At 47.0% G+C, this 22,812-nt stretch overlaps 1 protein-coding gene across 1 annotated transcript in view; it reads left to right on the top strand.

Annotated features, from left to right (window-relative positions):
* Nucleotides 1–295: 295 nt before the first annotated feature.
* Nucleotides 296–22,812, top strand: part of cep170aa (centrosomal protein 170Aa) — a gene marked incomplete at its 3' end in the record, with an annotated part of 40,282 nt that continues 17,765 nt past the window's right edge. Inside the window, exons 1-7 of the mRNA XM_084461377.1 lie at nucleotides 296–332; nucleotides 8,783–8,927; nucleotides 13,186–13,275; nucleotides 14,676–14,767; nucleotides 14,960–15,014; nucleotides 15,470–15,680; nucleotides 18,469–18,606. Of these exons, the coding sequence (XP_084317503.1) occupies nucleotides 8,823–8,927; nucleotides 13,186–13,275; nucleotides 14,676–14,767; nucleotides 14,960–15,014; nucleotides 15,470–15,680; nucleotides 18,469–18,606 (691 nt within the window). The 5' untranslated portion in view covers nucleotides 296–332; nucleotides 8,783–8,822. The remainder of the gene's footprint in view (nucleotides 333–8,782; nucleotides 8,928–13,185; nucleotides 13,276–14,675; nucleotides 14,768–14,959; nucleotides 15,015–15,469; nucleotides 15,681–18,468; nucleotides 18,607–22,812) is intronic.

Here is a 22,812-nt window from a genome sequence, read left to right as displayed (position 1 = left end):
CGTGTTGGTGTAAAGAACCAGCCTTTACACTAATCCGATGCTTTTATATCTACGTATAGTTGTGGACAAGTGCGCAATTCAAGGTAAACGTTGGATGAGGACGGGACTCGGGAGGAACAGGAAACCCGCCCACCGGGTCCGGTCTAGCTGGAAGTGCATACGCTGGCGTGGAGGATGTGGGGCTCCGTTATTTGTAAGGAATAGCGTAATTGCTGAGCAACTGAGTTAAAAGCAGTGCTCACAGGGAGGGATAGGGCTGGGCATTCAGAGCTCAGCGCAGTGCCTCGGTGTCCAGAAAACACACAGATAGCCTATAGGACAGCAAGAAAAGGGTAAGTGTTGATAAACATTAGGTTATGCTAAGCACCCATAGCCGCATAGACCCATTTGACCATCTATATGATTTCTATTGGAAATGTCGCTCTATGGATCGAACTCTAATCTAGATTGAATCAACGCATGCTTTTAATTTTCTGCTCATTTATTGTGACTTTGTGGCAATTTAGCCTAGTTGGATCAGGATTGAATAAGTGATGATTCGACAGTTTTGTCTTGTTATGACACCTAGAATAGATATTAATTATAAACAACACAGCTGATTTATGGACTAAAAGGCTTATATTAAAACTACAGTAAACGGGTTTAGTGGGTCGTACATTGGCTGTGCAGAGAGAAGCAGATCCACTATTGTCAGAGCAGCATGACCACTCTTGCGGTCGCTTTGTGGGACACATTGTTGCGACGCTATTCCCTCGTTACAGCCGTTACCACCGCCACACCGAGGAAAAGATAACAACCACTCAGTGTAGGCTAATAACTGTATCGTTTTCTGCCACAGTTTCAGAAGCTGATCATTATTATTATTATTATTTGATCAAACTAGAGAGATAGCCTATAGCTGCACCGCGCGTGTTCAGACAGAGAGAATGCTTTATCTCAGTGGAACCATGTAGCCACAGCGTTCGATTTCCATTCTAGCCCATGTCTGGAGGGATAATGGACGGGGGTGTAGTGGGTAGGCTACTTTGCTGTTTTTACCCAATGATGGACCCTTTTTTGATAGAGGGGGGCTTTGTTGTTCACGTCAAGACAGCTGGCCTGGTTTCCATCCGCTCTCTTTGTGTGGACCGCCACTGTATGGCTTGCCTACCAAGTGATGGCCACTGTAGATTTAGCCTAACTTGAAACATAACCACTGTCTGATAAGTCCGGCTATTATCTTTAGGTTTATCTCGACTATTCATATTCTTCCGTTTCATTCCTATCAAATGTAGGTTAGACTCTAGTTTGAAATCCGACCCTTCGAATGTCTGGAAGGGGTGAATATATAAGCTCACCTCGTGTTAACAGTAATATTTTGCTTATTCATTCATATGAAAATTAGTGCTATCTTTCAATCCATCTTGATCTACTAGATCACTGCATTACATTATTCTAGATGCAATTTTAGATTATTTAATTGCAATGATGAGATCTATTCAGAGTACAGTATGCACAGCTACTGTGTAATTGAGAAACCATTAGTTCTGTCCCAGTGTGAGACTGGTGTTCATCGAGCGGGACAACACTCACACTGACCGTTTCTTCTGGCTAGCTGTCTCCTCCTGCAAGAATTCAAGAGTTTGGACCTCAGCCACCAAACTGATAATCTCAGCCATCTCTCTCTCTCTCTCTCTCTCTCTCTCTCTCTCTCTCTATCTCTCTCTCTCTCTCTCCCTCTCTCTGCAACTGTAATCTGACTTACTGTACAGGCCGCTGCATTTTGAAAACAACTATGTTTCACAGGATGCCTTAACTGTGTGAAGCAGGAGCAGTAAAGTTGCAAACATCCAAGATCCAGTTAACATGTCATTCTCCATAAGTAGACAGTATTCAAATACACGATCGACCACTAACATTTGAGGGTAGAGAATTGTTCTTATGGTGTCCCTGACCGACCACTTTTTTTCTCTGTCCGAGGACTTTGTTGTCCGGCCTGGCCTTCTTGCCATTGCCATTGTGTATATAGGAAGCTTGGGAAATTGCTTCACCTCGCTTCAGTAGCTTTGGGTGTTGTTTGTAAGACCCTTGCCTACAGACTGCGAGCTAAAGAGGCAGGTCTCTTTCAGGGTTCTCATACTAGCGCCATAACACATGCAGCCTGGCCGCCAAGTCCAAGAATAGAACAGAACCTTGTTTTCCGATACCGGTTCTGAGATAGTATGGATTTCAGATGAGTGAGTAACTCGATAAAAGCGTCTATTGTGTGGACGTGGGGAGACATTTTTGTCATAACACACCGCTATTCGCCTGCTTCATCCGCCTGTTATGGAACAGTTTGGATGCGTCTGCTTTTTCCACCCACAAGTAGAATGACTGTGTCAACTGATACACAAACCTCCATCTGTTTTGGGGTGTAGCGTTATTACCCCCGTTGTTTTCTAGTTTACAGTTCGACTTACGCCCCGGACTTTTCCTATTACGTGCCCCGGTATGTGTTTTTTTTTATTTCTAAATGCCAGTGTCCGTTTCAACATGAGAGACATCACTATTTTTATCTTCTTCGGGAATATGGAGGCTCCCACTGTGTACACCGAGATGGTGCTGTAATCCGCTTAACACTGTCACTGTCACATTGTCACTAACTGTGACACACATGTCACAGTTAAGGCCAGAGAGAGAGCTACAATGGACATTTCAACAGCTCTACTCTCAGTAGATGTTTGCTCTGTGTCATTGACTGGCTTACACACTGTATCTCACTGCCCTTTGGGGGCATTATGGGGTGCTGTGTCTTTACAACACAATGTACTTTGCTTTATAACCTTACAATAACAACATTACATACTAACCAATGCATTACTATCATGCTGTTCCATATACAGTGGATAGCCTTCATCTATGTCACATGAAGTGACATGTCACAGTCTCTTGAATCCATTGCATACAGGCGAAACAGTGACATCCATCCAAGTGGACGTATGTCAAGCTATTATTTACATATAGGTCATTATGGTCAGTGAGCATCTGTGCTGTTTCTCAAGACAAAGGGCTCTCTTTACATTGATACCCATTCCGGCTCGATGGATGGGTAGCATGCATGGATTGAGGAAGGTGTTTGTTTCTTTGTTTGTTTCTTTGTTTGTTTCTTTGTTTGTTTGTTTCTCCCACCAGCTGCCCACGTGAACGATATGGCTATCTTTCAGGACCATGTGGTATTTTCTGCTGTCCCTCAAGTTTTTCTCACTCCCATATCGTTTGTAATCCTCGCTGGTTTCTACTGACCAGCCCGACTGCCGTTGTTTTCCGCTATGTCCTCATTACATTCACAACAACGTGCGCGTTGAATGCATCCTTATCACGTACAGTACAACATATGAAGCAGCTAAATTGTTGCTTGTTTTCATTAGCATACGTATTAATTCTCTATATCCCTCAGTGTTCATATCTGTAGCGACGGTATTGCAGTGGAACAGGGCTGAGTTTCCCAGAGGCATCGTAGCGCTACGTTCATCGCCTCTGGGAAACTCAGCCCAGGATAATAAGGGTGGTTCTGTAGGTCTTTGCGTCCTCCTTTTCTGAAAGCCCAAGCTGGTTGCTTACATCCAAAAGACAGCTCCGGAGACAGAGGGGGTAAAGACAGCTCCAGAGACAGAGGGGGTAAAGACAGAGACCGAGGGGGTAAAGACAGCTCCAGAGACCGAGGGGGTAAAGACAGAGACCGAGGGGGTAAAGACAGCTCCGGAGACAGAGGGGGTAAAGACAGCTCCAGAGACAGAGGGGGTAAAGACAGAGACCGAGGGGGTAAAGACAGCTCCAGAGACCGAGGGGGTAAAGACAGAGACAGAGGGGGTAAAGACAGAGACCGAGGGGGTAAAGACAGAGACAGAGGGGGTAAAGACAGAGACAGAGGGGGTAAAGACAGAGACCGAGGGGGTAAAGACAGAGACCGAGGGGGTAAAGACAGCTCCAGAGACCGAGGGGGTAAAGACAGACCGAGGGGGTAAAGACAGAGACAGAGGGGGTAAAGACAGCACCAGAGACAGAGGGGGTAAAGACAGCTCCAGAGACAGAGGGGGTAAAGACAGCACCAGAGACAGAGGGGGTAAAGACAGCACCAGAGACCGAGGGGGTAAAGACAGCTCCAGAGACAGAGGGGGTAAAGACAGAGACAGAGGGGGTAAAGACAGCTCCAGAGACTGAGGGGGTAAAGACAGAGACAGAGGGGGTAAAGACAGAGACAGAGGGGGTAAAGACAGCTCCAGAGACCGAGGGGGTAAAGACAGCTCAAGAGGCCGAGGGGCGTGGGGTGGGAGGGAGGGAGGGAGGGAGGGAGGGGGGGGCTCGCCATCAAAAGAATCCTTCCGCTCTGTTGACTCTGTTGACACCTACTGCAGCTACGCTGGTGGAGCATCCCTCGTCAGGGATAGCAGCGTCAAACCAAGTTCGCCTCACTTCCTCTCCAAATCGCCATAACAACCTGACACAAGACACCAACCACCGTCTCCTCGACGATTGAAAGGGTCATCTCAACCTTTGACTCCAAAACGGTGTGCTTTTGTTTGTCCAGACCTGGACTAACATGTATTTGAGGTAATCTGGCAAGGCAGTGTGTGTTTGGAGAGTGTGTTTACATAGTAGTAGACTTGTTCCGTGTAGCACAAAGCCTTACCGATCACTAACAAAGGGAAAGCTTTGCCAGCTATTGTTCTAGCGAGCAGACGAATATGATCCTGTAGAAATATAACCGAAACTTGTTTGTATGATTTTACCTGGTTAATTCCTAAAAATAAAAATAAAAACTTAATTTATACCTATAATAATACACTAAGGTCATAATGCTGATGGCTATTTCAAAGCTGGATTAATCAGATCTCAAACCAGAGGGATGGTCTATGAGTCAGAGGCGCCCTGAGGCCGACCTTCAAATCGCACCAGCCTATTTCTGGAGAACGAGATACGCGAGATCAATCGATAGCGAGATGGTGTAAGGATGCAGCCGTGGGGTATCGATGAGTAAATGCTCCTTCACCAAAAAAGAGTCAGAGATTTAGACGGAAGCTGTTCACAGCTTAGCTTAGTGATCCCACCCGGTCCTATTAAAGAACAAAACCTTGGCTCTCACGATCTCTGTCTTTGTGAGGCTTCTGAGAGATATCCCTCCCTAGTCTCTTGTCTGTCTGTCTGTCTGTCTGTCTGTCTGTCTGTCTGTCTGTCTGTCTGTCTGTCTGTCTGTCTGTCTCTCTGTCTGTCTCTCTGTCTGTCTGTCTGTCTGTCTGTCTCTCTGTCTGTCTCTCTGTCTGTCTGTCTGTAAATAATAGCCCAGTCATGTGGGACATCACCAGACTGCCTCTATCGTCTGTCTGTCTGTCTGTCTGTCTGTCTGTCTGTCTGTCTGTCTGTCTGTCTGTCTGTCTGTCTCTCTGTCTGTCTGTCTGTCTGTCTGTCTGTATGTAAATAATAGCCCAGTCATGTGGGACATCACCAGACTGCCTCTATCATGTGTCTGTCTGTCTTACCCTCTGTAATGATGCTGTCCTTTTTGTTCTGTATAGCCCTGAGCTGTGGGGTATATATCGCCTCCCTCGCTGTGCTCTCTGAGCTCAACATGTATCAAAGTAAAGGGTTCATGTTAGCTCTGGGCGGCCAGACAAGCATAGCATGCCATTTACTTCATGAGGTTTTTTCAGCGCACCATCTATTCCTTTCTAGTGCAACAAGGCGACGTTTGACATGGCGGCCCAGCCCTTTGCTGGAGCTCGTGGCGCTCTTGGTACACGTGGGAGTGACTGGGGTGATTTCCTGCCTCCCTCCCTCCCTGTGTGAGGTGGACTGAGTCAGGGATTGAGGGCAGTGATGGTTAAAGGAAGTCAGGGAGAGGAGGACAGTTACACAGCTGTTGCATCATCTGGTCGCGCCACGCCAAGGTCCGCTCCTACGTGGAGAGTGTGTGTGAGTGGAGGGAAACACATCTGAGGGACCTCTTACATCACTTCCTGTCAGTAGGGTTGGATTTGGATTGACTCCTGGAGCAGAGAAGGAGGTTTCAAGTTTAAATCTGAGCTCTGCAACCATTAAGCATGTAGAATAAATCTATATCTTAAAATGGATTATATGTAGCCAATTATATTGTTCTGCAGTTGGTATTCATTTTTAAGGTTATACTTGTCAAAATGTTTATTATACTTAGCCTAATGTGAATGAACTGCTTCATGTCCATATCTTGGACCTTTTGAAATCAAACAACACATGAAAACTTCCTGTGGATTCAAAGATGAGTGGTAGCTGACTATGGGAAGCGAAGGCTCCTTCCTGCTCCTCAGTCTCCTACTCACAATGCTGCACAGTCAGCCTCGAACAATCACACTCTTTGACCTAGAGGGGGGGAGGTTGCGGTCGGGATTCTCACTGCCAAAACCATGAAGTCATCCCTCGACCCACAACAAGGATATACTGTTGGAATGAGCGTGGCAGACAGCCGAGATCTCATCCGAGCTGTTGTGAAATAAAATCGGTATTCGTCAATCTTCAGTTATTGTCGTGATGTTGTTTTAATAACGCCGCACGCTCACACCTCACCTTACAGCCCCGACGGCCTCATCTTTGCATGTCAACATTTCAACCACATTAACACGCAAGAAGCCGAACAGACTGATAAACGCCGGCGGTTGGTGTGACGGTTCTAACGTCCATGTGTCCAGGGTGGTGGTGTGTCAGAGCTCCAGTGCGGTACATGTGTGCGGCGCTGCTTGTAGGCGGGGTTAGCTACGACCCTCACGCTGCACATTCCTCAGCTGTGAGCTCTCTCTCATGTGTGATAAGGAGAAGGCAGCGGAACGCCTTCCTCTGGAGGGCATGCACTGAGAAACATGCGAGGCGTTGTGTTGTGGGCGTCCTTGCATTCTGTGGTGGGGGTTAAGAAGTTAATTGGGCCTCGTTTTAATACCGTCTGATGTCTGGAGTCCAGAGGACAACCACACGGGCGAATATAATATCATGTTTCTGTAGTACACTCTGAAAAACGGGTGTTATATACAGAAGGACCATTTGTAACAATAGTAACCCTCTGAAAAACCTTTTTTTTTACTTTAAGAAAAGTTTTTCCTCCATAAGATGTTTGGAACCCTAAATGGTTCTTTCTGACCTAAAATAGTTCTATCTGAAACCTATCTAGAAGGTTCTAGAGCAGTAAGTAAGTAAGTAAGTTTTATTTATATAGCGCCTTTCACAGCACGAATGCACAAAGCGCTTTACAATACAAATAACACATAAAAAGGGAAGAAAGAGCGACATACAAAATACAATACATACAAAATACAAGGCAATTACGACATACAAAATACATTACAAGGCAGTTACAAAATACAGTACGAGGCAGTTACAGTTACCAGGGGAGGGGAGGGGGGAGGGAATTACCATACAGGCAGCCAGCCTCGACATGCAGCCATACAATCGGCGCGGCCAATAACCTGACAGCACTGTACTGTAATGAGAGAGGGGGGAGGGTGCGAAAGGAGGGGATGGGGTGGGGGAGGGCTGGGGAAGGGGTGGTAGAGTGAGGAGATGATTTGGGACTGTTGTGTTGACTGCCATCACAGTCCTTAGCTCTGGACCCTATACGGTTGTTTACCACAAGAAATAATGATGATGACTTGAGAATTCAAGATATCTGTTTCACTCTTTCTGTGGTCAGCTGCGTACTACAACCTTCACTGCCTGCAGCAGTCCAAGAAGGGTGGTCCAAATCTGAGGCGTTTACTCTGGGGATTAGTGAGAGGGGATTTATCAAGTTTAGATACTTTGGTCGGGGGAAGTGAAAGCTTAGCTCATTTTAATTCCCTCCCTGATTAATTTGTATTTGCCTTGGCAATCTCTGGTAAATGGAATTTACATTTTTGGCTATTAAACAGCTTTTAAAAGCTGACTGCAGAAAAAGATAAAATATGAAAATAAACAGCCGATTAGAGTACTCTCGATCTCGTCCGCAGTAAATGTTAGGTTCCACTTTCAGGAGGTCAGCAAGGAAGCAGGGCTCTTGGTTTGTAGGTCAGTCAGTCAGTCAGTCAGTCAGTCAGACGGACGGTTCTGCCTAATTCTGTTTACACAACCCTCGGCTGTGGAAACTAGAACCGTTCTATCGGACCTCCTTCCTCAGAGCAACAGAAGCTGAAGAAGGAGAGAGGGGAAATAAAAGGCCCCTGCTGAGCGGCTCGGCCAAGATTCCTACATCATTTCCTGTAGCATCTGGCAATGATCAGAGGCCGGGGGCGGGACTAGCGTTAGCATTCCGGGGCTGACCCAGTCAACACCCCGCTGGTCTGCTAGCAAAGAGCTGGGAGCTGAGAAAGATTCGTTTGGGAATATTTAGAAGGTAATCTCTCTCTCTCTCTCTCTCTCTCTCTCGCTCTCGCTCTCTCTCTCGTGCATTCCCTCTCTCTCTCGCTCTCTCTCTCTCTCACGCACCCTCTCTCTCTCGCTCTCTCTCCCTCCCCCTCTCTCTCTCCCTCTCTCTCTCTCTCTCTCTCTCTCGCTCTCCCTTGTGCGCTCCCTCTCTCTCTCTCTCTCTCTCTTTCTCTCTGTTTTCCTCCCATTTTCTCTCACTCACTCATCTCACTCTTCTCACTGCTCACGTTCTCGTGCTCATCCGCCTCGTTTCTGCTTCTCTTCTCCTCTCTTCTCCTCTCCACCATCCCTCTCTTCTCCTCTCCACCATCCCTCTCTTCCCCTCTCCACCATCCCTCTCTTCTCCTCTCTTCTCCTCTCCACCATCCCTCTCTTCTCCTCTTGTCTCGTCCTCCTCCAGGATGCCGTAGAGGTGGAGGCCGGGTGTCACAGCCGCAGAGATGAGCGTGACCTCCTGGTTCCTGGTCAGCAGTGGGGGGACCCGCCACCGCCTCCCCCGAGAGATGATCTTCGTGGGACGGGACGACTGCGAGCTCATGCTCCAGGTGGGGCTGGATCACATCAATCAATCAAATCAAACTTTATTTGTATAGCGCATTTCATACACAGAGGCAACACAATGCGCTTTACAGAGAGCAATGGGAGGGTGGGTATAGGTCCCACCCCTACATATTCCAAAAAACAGTGTCACCCAGGGGCCAGTAAGGTGAGCTGTAAAAATTCTTCCCTGACCTCTCTCAACGAGACGATCGAGCAAGCTCCTGTTTGAGTATGTTTGTCTAACGGCTAAGAACATTTATAGAGCAATAAATTACATTGGATCACACACAGGCAGCTGCAACACAGACCCCATTTACACCTGGCATTAAAATGTGTTTTGGGTGATCATATTGCAATCTGATAGTGCTACACCACATGAAAGTACAGGTGTAAACGCACCCAAAACATTTTGAAGACAGTTTGAGATCTGATCAGCCAATCAGCCTCCAGAGGTGGTCAGGGACGCGTTGTGACCACATTGAACACAAGTGTAAACACAAATGTGTTTTCAATCCACTTACAGCAATGTTAAACCAATGTGGCGTTCATTGATAGAACAATCTGATCTGAATCAGGTCTCACTGGAGACACATTAATACCAGCTGTAAATGTAATCAGGTTAAATCCTATATACTGTAGATATAATCTGGATATGAGACACATATTAATGCCAGGTGTAAATGTAATCAGGTAAAATCATATCTAGATACAATCTGGATACCAGACACATTTTAATGCCAGGTGTAAATGGGGTCACAGGTCATGTTAGCGCAAAGCAAGACCTGCTGAGCCAGAATGAGGCAGGGGTGCCAAGCAGAGAGGCGCTGAACGAGATTTTGGGATTACATCTAACCAAGAGCCTTTCAATCTCATGGCAGGCACTGGAGTTGGTCAAGAATGTGAAATTCCATGATTAATTAACCATTCACATACTTTGGGATGCCAGCGGTGCTTGCATACATTAGCTATACATACATAATACATATACAGTATGTACGGTATTCGCTTTATTCACCTGGCAGCCATATTGGTCAGTCTGGGGTGCGGATGCGAAGGGCCCGTTGACTTCAATGTTAAAAGTTCGAGTCTGGTAATGATGAGTTTGTAACCCCGATAGTGTATTCAGCCTGTTATTTTGACTATTTTGGTTCTTGAAGTGGTGTTTTTACAGCGAACTTTTAACATTGAAGTCAACGGGCACTTCCGCATCCGCACCCCTCATTACGTCAGACTGACCAATATGGCAGCTGAGGTGAATAAGGCGAATTGAGTAGTTTCCCTGACACAGATTAAGCCTACTGCCTGGACTAGACACAATCTGTCTCTCTAACTCTCTGGTGCTCCTAAACGATCACATCTAGACACATCTGTCCTCAGTCAGACCGTTCCAACATGACCTCCTTTGCGGTGGCGGAGCTGTTAGTGTGACGAGGGGCCACTGGTTGCATGGCGCAGGGAGTGAGCTGCTACAGCCTTGGAACTGATACCTCTAGATTCTTGTGATGTTAACAGAGATAGCAGTCACCCCCCGCGAGTGACATTGGTATGACCCTGGTACGTGCTTTGGAGAGGAGGGGCGGAACAGAGTTGAGTCAAGTCACGACACCATGCAGGATGAAAGAGTGTGTGTGTGTGTGTGTGTGTGTGTGTGTGTGTGTGTGTGTGTGCGTGTGTGTGTGTGAGTGCGTGTGTTTGTATGTGTGTGTGCACACTTTTCTACGTGAATAGAATGTTTGTGTGTGTGTGTGTGTGTGCGCACACACTTTCTATGTGAATAGAATGTGTGTGAGTATGCTCTATATATAGAATTTAGGGCAGATACCTCCTGACTTAAATCTACCCAGGATGACAGGGTTATAGACTCAGCATAGCTGCTGCGTCGCCTCGCATGGGTGTGAGATCTGCGTCGCCGGAACATTCTTTAACGCCTCGGAGCAAATGGACCAGTCTCTCGGCCTACAGATAGACGTTTGGCGAGTAGAAATATAGAAGTGAATCTATCTTGTATATCATATCACGACGACTGTGTCTGCTAAGGATCGCAGTATGCTAGGGCCGTCCATACATCAGGACAGCATGGTATAGGTACTGCATTTGTAACGCGCTCCCCATCCAGTTGTTACACTGGCCCGGAGCGCCATTCACACACCAATGGCGGCAGCTGCCATGCAAGGCGCTTGCCTGCTCATTGGGAGCAATTTGGGGTTCAGTGTCTTTGCCCAAGGACACTTCGACAGGTAGTCAGGAGGAGCCGGGATTCGAACCACCGACCCTACGATCACTGAACGAGCCGCTCTACCAACTGAGCTATACCGCCGCTGTAAATCACCTCAGCAAGAGCAAGAGACTTAACTGTGTCCTCATGATTACCCAGCAGTAGATGAATTATGGAGAGAGAGAGAGAGAGAGAGAGAGAGAGAGAGAGAAGAGAGAGAAGAGAGAGAGAGAGAGAGAGAGAGAGAGAGAGAGATCAAGGACTTGTCATTTGTCTTCTCTGGCCTCGGGGGGCGTCTCTTTGTTTAGCCGGAGCCTGTTAGCGGAGAGCATGCTCTGAGACCATGTGACTGTTTTTACTGGCCACATGGTCCTGTCACATGGCTAACGTACCAGCGTTAACGATGTTGGACATGGATGGATATAAAACGCTTCCATATCTGATTTGAATCTGCTGTTTCCGAACCAGCTACTTGCTAGATAATGCAATCAGAGCCATTTGCATACTGTACATACAGCTGATGGCTGTAGTCTGGCCTGTTTTGTTGTGTATTTATTATACAGTACAGTGTGTGTGTGTGTGTGTGTGTGTGTGTGTGTGTGTGTGTGTGTGTGTGTGTGTGTGTGTGTGTGTGTGTAGAACAGACAGAGCCCTCTTGGTCTAATCTCATCTCCTTTCATCCGCATTCTACGCTAACGTAATAGAGGAGCAAGTTAACTCTTTAGAACCCCCTGACGCACACACACACACACACGCATGCACGCACACGCGCACACACACACATGCGCGCACACACACACGCACACACACACAAAGACACGCACACACACACGCACGCACACACAAATACACACGCACGCACGCCCACACACACACACACATGCACGCACAAACACACACGCACGCACACACACACACGCACACACACGCGCACACACACACGCGCGCACACATGCACACACACACACACACACGCACACACACACTATTTAACATCTTACCGCCCTTCAACCATTCCACAGCCATAGGCATGGCAATGTCAAGTTTATGGAGACATTTACTGGAATGTTTGCTTTGCTAAGAATTCAAACATATTGATTTTGCTACGTCTCTCTCCCTGAGTTCCCCAGCCCATGAAAGGCTAGACTGTTTGGGTTGCAAATAAATGAGACTGAAAAATAGCTGATAAAGTGATATTTGGAGAGAGCAGAATCAATACTCTCTCCGTCCCCCATTTCCCTAGAGAGACAGAGAGAGAGTGGGTGTCTAGTGTGTGTGTGTGTGTGTGTGTGTGTGTGTGTGTGTGTGTGTGTGTGTGTGTGTGCACTGGTGCATGAAAAGAAATGACGTGCTATTGCCAACTCGGTCTGTGAGCACAACTAGGCTACACAATGCGAATGTGCGCTGGCTACTTAGCTACTTTGCAAATCACTACAAACTCCCTTCTAATGTCCTTGACTCCCTCCAAGTGACTATTACTGTGAGCAATTAGGGGCTAACTGTCTGAACTATCAGTTAATCAAACAAGCCGTTAGCTACTCAGCTCTTGTGGTCTATGCTGATTACATTAGCCACTCTTGAATGCTTCATCTGGAGTGCGTGGAGAAAGAGAATTTGGAAGCACATGTAACAGAACACATGCCATTTTTTTCAGCAGCATCTGGAGATGATGTCTTTGCTTTTTAAAACAATAAACAATGAAACAAAGAATGACTAAACCAATAGGAATAAGGGCGGTGGGCGTTTCTAAATTAGGGTGATAAGCTATAGCCTACTGGGCTGGGAGGGAGGGACTGGTACTCTGAAATTATCTATCCTACTAATCTGATTATCTTATACTACATTTAATGACTCTAAGCCTCATCATTCACACTAACGTCTGAGCCTTCATAACTATGCTAACTATGCTTACTATGCTATCTATGCTGACTATGCTAGCTATGCTAACTATGCTATCTATTCTAACTATGCTAGCTATGCTAACTATGCTAGCTATGCTAACTATGCTAGCTATGCTAACTATAGTGTGTTCTTGTCTTTGTTTGCAGTCCCGCAGCGTCGACAAGCAGCATGCAGTCATCAACTACGAAGCCGCTAGTGATGAGCACAAAGTCAAGGACCTGGGCAGTCTGAATGGGGTGAGTCAGGGGTGGGGGGCGGGGGGGGGGGGGGTTGAGCAGGATGTAGATCAGGGTCAAGGGGGTCAACTGATTAATTATCGGGTCAATGAGAGTTTATATCCTCCCGGTACAGCTGCAGTCCAATGGAGGGGTCATATCGGTGTTGGGGTCAACTGGAATCTAATTGACATTTTAATTCACTCACTGCAAGGGCCAAGAAGGGATTGATAATCGATGTGCAAGTAAATGAAATAAATAAAAAATACTATGTTTGAATGACCCCAAACACACAGTATATCCCCCAAACACATATCCCACATGTACAGTACTGTAGCCATGCTTCCCACTTCGTGGCATGAGTCATGTGATGGCAAATCTGCTGAGGGCACAGTCCTCCCCACCAACCAGATATCCTCTGACACACTGACAGGAAGCTAGACTCTTAACCCCTTCCTGCTGAGTCACTCATCCGACACACTGATCCTGCCCCTGTGGTGTCGGTCGGGCGGAGGCAGGACCCCAGGAAGTGTTGTCTGCCTGCTGTGTCAATCAGAGCCTCCAATCTGACTAATTTTAGAACCCGAGGATTTTGTCGGCCTGCGCTACGATTGTAAGCAATCAAACAGCACAGCGTAAAACCAAAGGAGGAAACTTAAATTCCGCTCCTCTCATGCCAGATGTCCTGCCCGGACCTGAAGGAAAGGCGATCTTTGCCAGACGACGCTCTGCCCATCTGCGGCGTAGACGTCCAATGAAAGACGAGCCACTCGTCCTAACAAATCCACATCAGAAACAACCACAACAATAGCTACGACTATACAGCATTCAGCACAGCCATACAGTTTGTGGCTTATAGATTCACAACAGAGACCAAGTATATCCCAAGAAAACAGAAAACAGCCGTCCTCCGGCTCCTCCAGGCTGGTCTGAGGTCTGTGAGCCGGGCTCAGTGCTGGATCAGGGCCAGTGATGACGGAGGATGCGTTGGCTCATGCCAAAGTCCCGGACTGTTTTCCCAGAACCATTTCACACCCATCTCACACATCTCTGATGGCTTTCTGACCTCCCTAGATAACACTACACTATAACCAGACTTCTTCTTCTTCTTCTTCTTCTTTTTCTTCTTCTTCTTCTTCTTCTTCTTCTTCTTCTTCTTCTTCTTCTACTATAGCATAGTGTATAGAACCAGTATATAAGTTAAGTTATATAAGTATAACCAGACTGACTACAACAGACACACAATGAATTAATTGTGTTGAATGAATGAAATGAATGAAAAGTTGAAAATTTGAATGAATGAATGAATGAACGAATGAATGAATGAATATTCTTAGCATCTAATAGAGTCTGTATTTAACGAATGGGTGAATAAATTAATAACGTGCTGTCTTTCCCCTGTTTCTCTCACCCCCTGCTAGACATTTGTGAACGATGTACGGATTCAGGAGCAGATGTACATCACGTTGAAGCTGGACGACAAGCTGAGGTTTGGATATGATATCCTTTCTAGGTGGCAATGACTCAACTTCAGCGGCCCAATTTATTACTCGTTAATCAAGCTGTTATGTCAGGCTTCCCTCCCCCCCCCCCCCCCGTGTGAATGACAGCCTTGATTGAGATGTGGAGCCGTAGCCTTGTGTGGTTGTGATGGTAGATTAGGTCTGGGTCAGTGTCTGTTTCCTTGACCGCCCGTCTCACATACCAACCTGTTCACTGTGGTGAGAGGAGAGATGCTCGTCCCTGAGGAGGCCCTCAAGGTAGGAGACCACACACACACACACACGCACACAGACGCATACACTCACACACATGCATACACACACACACACACACACACACACACACGCACGCACGCAGACTCATACACACACGCATACACACACACACATACATACACACACACATATACACGCACGCACACACACGCACGCACACACACACACACACACACACACACACACACACACACACACAAACACAGCCAAGATCTACAGCATACAACACATAACAACAAAACACATCACGTTCGCAACACACCACACCAGAACAGAACACACCACACCATGGTATAATTCATCTTCCTGCCCCAACTCTCTCTCTCTCTCTGTCTCTCTGTCTCTCATCATCACCCTCTCACTCTCTATTCTCTCACCTGTTCTCCTCCCCTCCCCCCCCCCCCCTTTCCCCTCCCCACCCTCCCCCCTCCCCCCAGCACGAGAAGTTCACCAGCCAGCTCCAGCTGGGTAAGAAACCCTCCAGCGTGGAGTCTACCAAGACCCCCGCCAAGACCCCCGCCAAGACCCCTGCCAAGACCCCCAAGTCCCCCAGCTCCAAGCCAGCGGTGGGCAAGCCAGCGGAGGGGGCCCCCACCGAGCCAGCTGCCAAACCCACCGACTCGCACAAGGCAGAGGACAAGATGGCGGGTAAGACGCTCATACAGTGACATGTTATATAATCCAGTTGTGGGTTGCGTAGCGCAACATGTGTTTCAAGAGTTTTCCACACTCTGATCAATGTTTTATTTTGAATGAAACGTAATCTGTGAATAATAGTCTGCATGCTTCACGGCAGGGCCTGATATACAGCATACTATCATGATAGAATAGTATTTGGACCAAATGAAAAAGGGAAGAGTACCAATTCAGCGACAGGAATATAGGCTTGAATTGATTTTGTTTTTGTTATCTGCTGTAAAAATGGTAAACTGTTACAGTACCTCTGTGGTCTCTCAGCGTATATCTGCACATCTGTTTATTGTTATATACAAGCTAGGTTGCGGTCTTAGCCGGATGTTTAAATAAAGCATCATAAATTCAGTTGAATACCATTAAGCTGCTCCACAAACACAATCATCTGAGCCACCAGGCCACGGAGCCACTGTCCTATCTGATTGGTCTGTATCCTCCAATTCTCATTGGCTGAATGGCTACAGTAGGCCAGGCACAGAGATATATTTATCCCAAGGAACAAAGTACACACTTGACAATGGAAAGCAAAAATCACCTAGTGTATATCTTCATAAAGGAGATCAGGCACTATCCTTCTGGAATAATCCATAGGAGTTGGTGCTTGGAGAGGTTGAGGTTGTCCCTGATCAGGGAAACACCAGATGGGGCATTGGTCCCTGACATACCACTGCTCCTAATTCCTCACTTCTAACCCAGTATGCCACCCACAATGCTGTTAATGGCCCTGCAGCCTTGGCGCGGCAGGAAGTCAGCTCACAGCAGTGCTGGTAATGAAAGGGGAGAAGATGCCCCCACACCCAGATGCCACACATACAGACAGGGTATTACCTCACGACATGTGCGCTTCCCCTTCACTCCTGCTGGGTAATTCTAGCCCACGAATAGTCGGTTTTATGTTAATGTGTTCCGCGTGTTTGTGCGTGTGTGTGTGTGAGAGAGAGAGAGATAGAGAATCCATGTCCCACATATTAAACGGTTGCCACTTTTACGACGGTCTGTTCAATTCCAGACACGATAGAATTGTTGATATCATAACCAAGGACCAATCAATACCCTCCACCCCTCTGTTGTAGAACATAAGAACTCCCCTATGAAGCTGCAAATCTTCCAACGCAGTGACCCCCATATATTTTCAAATGTACATGCAAATTCACCCGATGTCATTGTGATTAATGAGGACCTCAGTGAGGAGTTCCTGTTGGAAGTAGACTGGACGTTTGATTCTAGTTTAGAAGAAGCATTTCTCTCTAAACAGCTAAAGTACCAGCCGCTGGTACAGGACATTATACAGCTAGGCTACAAGTGTCATCTAATTGTGTGTATATTTGGTAGCCTGGGCCATGTCCATAGGTTAGTAGTTAGAGGCCTGAGGATTATGGGGCTGATCAAGTGGGAAGCATGTGTGTGTGTGTGTGTGTGTGTGTGTGTGTGTGTGTGTGTGTGTGTGTGTGTGTGTGTGTGTGTGTGAATTGTAAGCATTACTCCGATCCCTCAGTAGTTACCCTACACTGGCTCCCCATTAATTTTAGGATCCAGGTTAAGGTACTACTCTGCATGGTCAGACACGGTGTCCATCTGTGACCTGCTCCACCCCTACATCCTTAGCAGGTCTCTGGTCATGTGACCTGCTCCACCCCTGCATCACTAGCAGGTCTCAGGTCATGTGACCTGCTCCACCCCTGCATCACTAGCAGGTCTCAGGTCATGTGACCTGCTCCACCCCTGCATCACTAGCAGGTCTCAGGTCATGTGACCTGCTCCACCCCTACATCCTTAGCAGGTCTCTGGTCATGTGACCTGCTCCACCCCTGCATCACTAGCAGGTCTCAGGTCATGTGACCTGCTCCACCCCTGCATCACTAGCAGGTCTCAGGTCATGTGACCTGCTCCACCCCTGCATCACTAGCAGGTCTCAGGTCATGTGACCTGCTCCACCCCTGCATCACTAGCAGGTCTCAGGTCATGTGACCTGCTCCACCCCTGCATCACTAGCAGGTCTCAGGTCATGTGACCTGCTCCACCCCTGCATCACTAGCAGGTCTCAGGTCATGTGACCTGCTCCACCCCTGCATCACTAGCAGGTCTCAGGTCATGTGACCTGCTCCACCCCTGCATCACTAGCAGGTCTCAGGTCATGTGACCTGCTCCACCCCTGCATCACTAGCAGGTCTCTGGTCATGTGACCTGCTCCACCCCTGCATCACTAGCAGGTCTCAGGTCATGTGACCTGCTCCACCCCTGCATCACTAGCAGGTCTCAGGTCATGTGACCTGCTCCACCCCTGCATCACTAGCAGGTCTCTGGTCATGTGACCTGCTCCACCCCTGCATCACTAGCAGGTCTCTGGTCATGTGACCTGCTCCACCCCTGCATCACTAGCAGGTCTCTGGGTGATGATGGGTCCGGCCCCTGGCTTGGCCTGCTGGGCAGCTGGCTGGAATATGAACACTGGGGCAGATAATGACTAACCACAGTAGCAGAGGGAGGGCTGGACAATCTCTCTCTCTCTCTCTCTCTCTCTCTCTCTCTTCAGGAATCATTTAAGTTCTCTCTCTCTCTCACACACACACACACACACACACACTATTCATATTTGGATGCATTATTTATATATGGGCAGTCCTCTATTATAGTAAATCATTTAAGTGTATAACAACTGACCCTAAACAGCACCCTTACCTTAACCAGAGGTACGGAGCGATGTGATCTAAGACTCGTGCGTCCTCTCGTCCGTGTCTCCCAGGGGACATAGCAGCCTTGCACCGCGGGACGCCCCTGTATGGACAGCCCTCCTGGTGGGGGGACGAGGACGCAGACGACGAGAACTCCTTCAAACAGGAGATCAAGACGTCCGGCAAGAAGCAGGACAGCTCTGCAGCCGGTAAGAACCACCTCCGGGCGGCAGGGTCAGACAGACGTAGCAGGACAGCCCTGCAGCCGGTAAGAACCACCTCCGGGCGGCAGGGTCAGACAGACGTAGCAGGACAGCCCTGCAGCCGGTAAGAACCACCTCCGGGCGGCAGGGTCAGACAGACGTGGCAGGACAGCCCTGCAGCCGGTAAGAACCACCTCCGGGCGGCAGGGTCAGACAGACGTAGCAGGACAGCTCTGCAGCCGGTAAGAACCACCTCCGGGCGGCAGGGTCAGACAGACGTAGGTCTCCCAACACGGCAAATTGTTCTGCGCTGGCCAAGATTTAAAATCTTACATTTTGGAAATATGAGATTAATGATCTTGTTTTAAAGGTTATTTACTAGTTTGGTCTTATTTCTAGACTCAAACCAGCTTATTTTAAGAATTCTTATCAAGTAAAATTATCTTGCTGCATGGACAGATACTTTCACTAGTATTAAAGGGACCCAGAGGAGTTTATTTTTGGTTACGAAACAGTCTCATTTTAATGTGGGTGAATCTACATTACCCACGCTTGTTTATGTGTCCATTTTCTTGTATGTAGTTTATATTTAGATTATTATTTCGTGGGCAGTAGCCTACGCCGAATTTACTGCAGTAGCCTACGCCGCCGACAAGACGAAGAATAATTTAAATATGACGTTATATATTGTCAAAAGTAACGTTACTAGTAAGACCTATGTAATTACCTCGTCGGTGGTCATCGTTCCGTCTTCAAAACACCCGGCTCAGGTAGCTAAGGTTTACGAGTGCGTGGGGAGGCTCATGGGAAATGTGGTCTTTTTGGGTGGAAAACACTTCCGCTTCCCGAAACTCCTCATAGGGCCTTTAAGTAATTTCTCCTCAAATTCAGTATTTATTTCCTGTAATGTATTTTAACTAGTGTTTTTTGCAGTGAAATGATGGATGTTTGGATCTAAACGGGCAGAGATTCTTCTCTGTTTTCCAAGAATCAAAGTAGATATATTACTATAGGGAAATAGGATACGTGTGTCTGTGTGTGGTCTAGTATTCATACTGAAGTGTGCTAATCCATATGTGGTAGCACGCTCAAGTTGCTCTATAGAACATAGGATACTTTCTATAAGTAGAGAAAGGGTTGGTTTTGTGTTAATGCCCCCAGCTTATGTTGTCTGTTTGGATTGGGGGTAATGCACAGTCGGCCAGACAGACTTTGCGTGTGTGTGTGTGTGTGTGTGTGTGTGTGTGTGTGTGTGTGTGTGTGTGTGTGTGTGTGTGTGTGCGCGTGCGTGCATGCTTGTGTGTGTATTCATGAAGTTACGCATGTGTGTGTGTGCATGTTGGTGCACATGTGTGTTTCCGTCTGTGTGTGTGTGTGTGTGTGTGTGTGTGTGTGTGTGTGTGTGTGTGTGTGTGTGTTGTGACCGCGGGGGCGGGGATCCCATTAACTTGCCCCGGGCAGGAGTAAAAGGATTAGAGATTAGGCCAGACTGCATCACTGCACGACATCCAATGGGTGCTGGAGTGGGGGAGGTGGACCACCAGACCCCAGACCAGCAGACTACAACTGTCCTCGAACCAGGACCAGACCCCAGGACCAGACCCCAGACCAGCAGACTAACTGTCCTCAAACTAGGACCAGACCCCAGACCAGCAGACTAACTGTCCTTGAACCAGCCGCGTTTCTCTTCACCCACCTACAGGATAAAGACTTAAAACATTTTGGAATGCATTGAAACGTATTCTTGAGAAACCTGGAGGAATTTTAGGACGACTTCACAAATGGGATTAGTGACGTCCGTATGAGTAAGTCAAAGGAATTGTGTGTCTTTGGCTTCATCCCTTACAGTAAAGAAATCCCTTACAGTAAAGAAATCCCTTACAGTAAAGAAATCCCTTACAGTAACCACCCTCATGTCATATATGGTCTGTGGCAGAGAGCAGAGAACTAACTGTAAAGTTGTTTCCAGACAGTAAAGTGCTGCTACTTGTATATACATACTTTTTTGGGCTGATGCCGAAGGCCAGCAGCTGTAGGGATCGTCACATTGTCACTTGCTCGGTAGCTCTGGTCGTCGTTTGTTGCTGGCCGGCAGCTCCCTGTCGGCACCACAAGAGGGCAGTGTAGTCCCTCCACCCAAATCTAACGTTATAGACGTTATCTCTCGCCTAGACCAAATTAACACTGTTAGAGAAAGCAACAAACACGAGCAAGTCATCTAGTAATTGTTGTTGGTGTTGTTATATTTTTTAAGCGAGAAAGTAACCATGTAGATTCTCAGTATGCGGTCAGTTTCAAAATAACAGCTGTTGACTTATTCAGGCGAGAAAGTAACCATGTAGATTCCCAATATGTGGTCAGTTTCAAAATAACAGCTGTTGACTTGAGTTCACTAGCAGGGTCAGCCAGCATGTCCAGTTGAGTGCGCTTGCATCAAATTGTCTACCACTAAGAATTGATTATGCACGCAGTATTGTTATGGCAGATTATTCTTTTCCCAATTCCCTAGTGTTATTGTTTTGGGAGATTATTCTTTTCCCAACTCCCAAGATGGTTAGCAAAGCAGACTGGTATGTGAGGAGGAAAATCGAGGATATGCATCCCATCATAGCACATCTCGTCCTCACATTTTAACTTGCAATGAATGTAGCTACTTGATGCTACAATTGACAGTGACTTTATCACCCGCCTAAACCGAACAAACACTGTCACATCACGTCCCACAATTCAACTCGCAATGAATGTACTGCAACTAATTTTACAATGATTCCTGTAACATTAGCTGCATCAAAATAGCTAACCTTACAGGAATCATCATTGTCACATTAGCTAACTGCTTTAGCCACCGACAGCTAGCGTTATGTTATGGAAGCGACGGCTAGTTGTGAGCTTGTGAGCTAACTGTCTATCACGGTCTTATTGTACTGGACTAGTTGGTTTCACACTCTAACGTTGGCTCTCATGAAAACCACTTCCAATTATAAAAATCTATTGGTCACACTTTACAATAAGGGTCACAAAAAACATTAGTTAACAGTTAACTAATGCTTATTTAGGGTTAGGTTAGGTTACTAATGTTAATGAATACCTTAGTTAAGGTTAGGATTAGGGTTAGGGGAGTTAACCTTAGTTAACATAAATAACATTAGTAAATGGTTAATAGAAACATTAGTTAACTGTTACTTAATGCTTAATAATGCATTAACTAATGCTTATTAATGTACCCTTATTGTAAAGTGTTAACAATCTATTTTGTACCACGATCTCTCAATAGCTTATCAGGTGTGTATAGGCTTCTGTTCACACCTTAGTCAACGTTAAAACATTAGACACAGCAGAAGATGTACTTCCTGAGGCAGCTGAAGAAATTCAACATGCCAAAGACCATGATGATACTCTTCTACACCTCCATCATCGAGTCCATCCTCACCTCCTCCATCACCACCTGGTAGGCCTACTTCGCTGCTACAGCCAAAGACAAGGGCAGACTGCAGCGCATCATCTGCTCCACTGAGAGGGTGATCGGCTGCAACCTGCCATCCCTCCAGGGCCCTCCACGCCTCCAGGGCCCCGAAGCGGGCTAGAAAGATGGCGGCCGACCCCTCTTACCCCGGCCATAATCTCTTTGAACCACTCCCCTCCGGCAGGAGGCTGCGGTCCATCAGGGCCGAGACCTCACGCCGCAAAAACAGCTTCTTCCCCACGGCCATTAACCTCATCAACGAGGCTTGTGACCCCCTCTGACTCCTCCCCCTTCTGACTCTGTCTCTGTAACACTACTTGCACATGACAGCTGACCGTACTGTGTATAGCTCGCACCACACACACACATATCACATGTCACACACACTGTATATAAACATCACACACACATAACACTCTGCACACTTAGTGTACAGTATATACACTCATCACACTACATTTAGTACACACCTATTGTGTTTTGTATTCATACTGTACTGCTCATTTGCACTGTACTGTCTTGTCCCTGCACCCTGTCTGCTGTAGTCTCCATCTGTGTTATGCACCATTAATTATTGTAAATTCCGAGTACAGTATGTTGTACTAACTGGCAATACATGGATTCTGATTCTGACTATCCTAATAGTTCAGCAAGCATTTCTGCATGAGTGGGCTGTTTTCCCTTAAGGTCTTGGGAGGGATTTGCATTTCACATCAAAAGCCCTCACACAAATCTTTTCAATATATTTT

This window comes from Borostomias antarcticus, assembly GCF_949987555.1.
Source record: "Borostomias antarcticus genome assembly, chromosome: 2".
In the NCBI taxonomy this organism is placed as follows: Eukaryota; Metazoa; Chordata; class Actinopteri; order Stomiiformes; family Stomiidae; genus Borostomias; species Borostomias antarcticus.
Note: the sequence above shows the minus strand (reverse complement) of the source record. Positions and strands in the feature narration are given on the sequence as shown.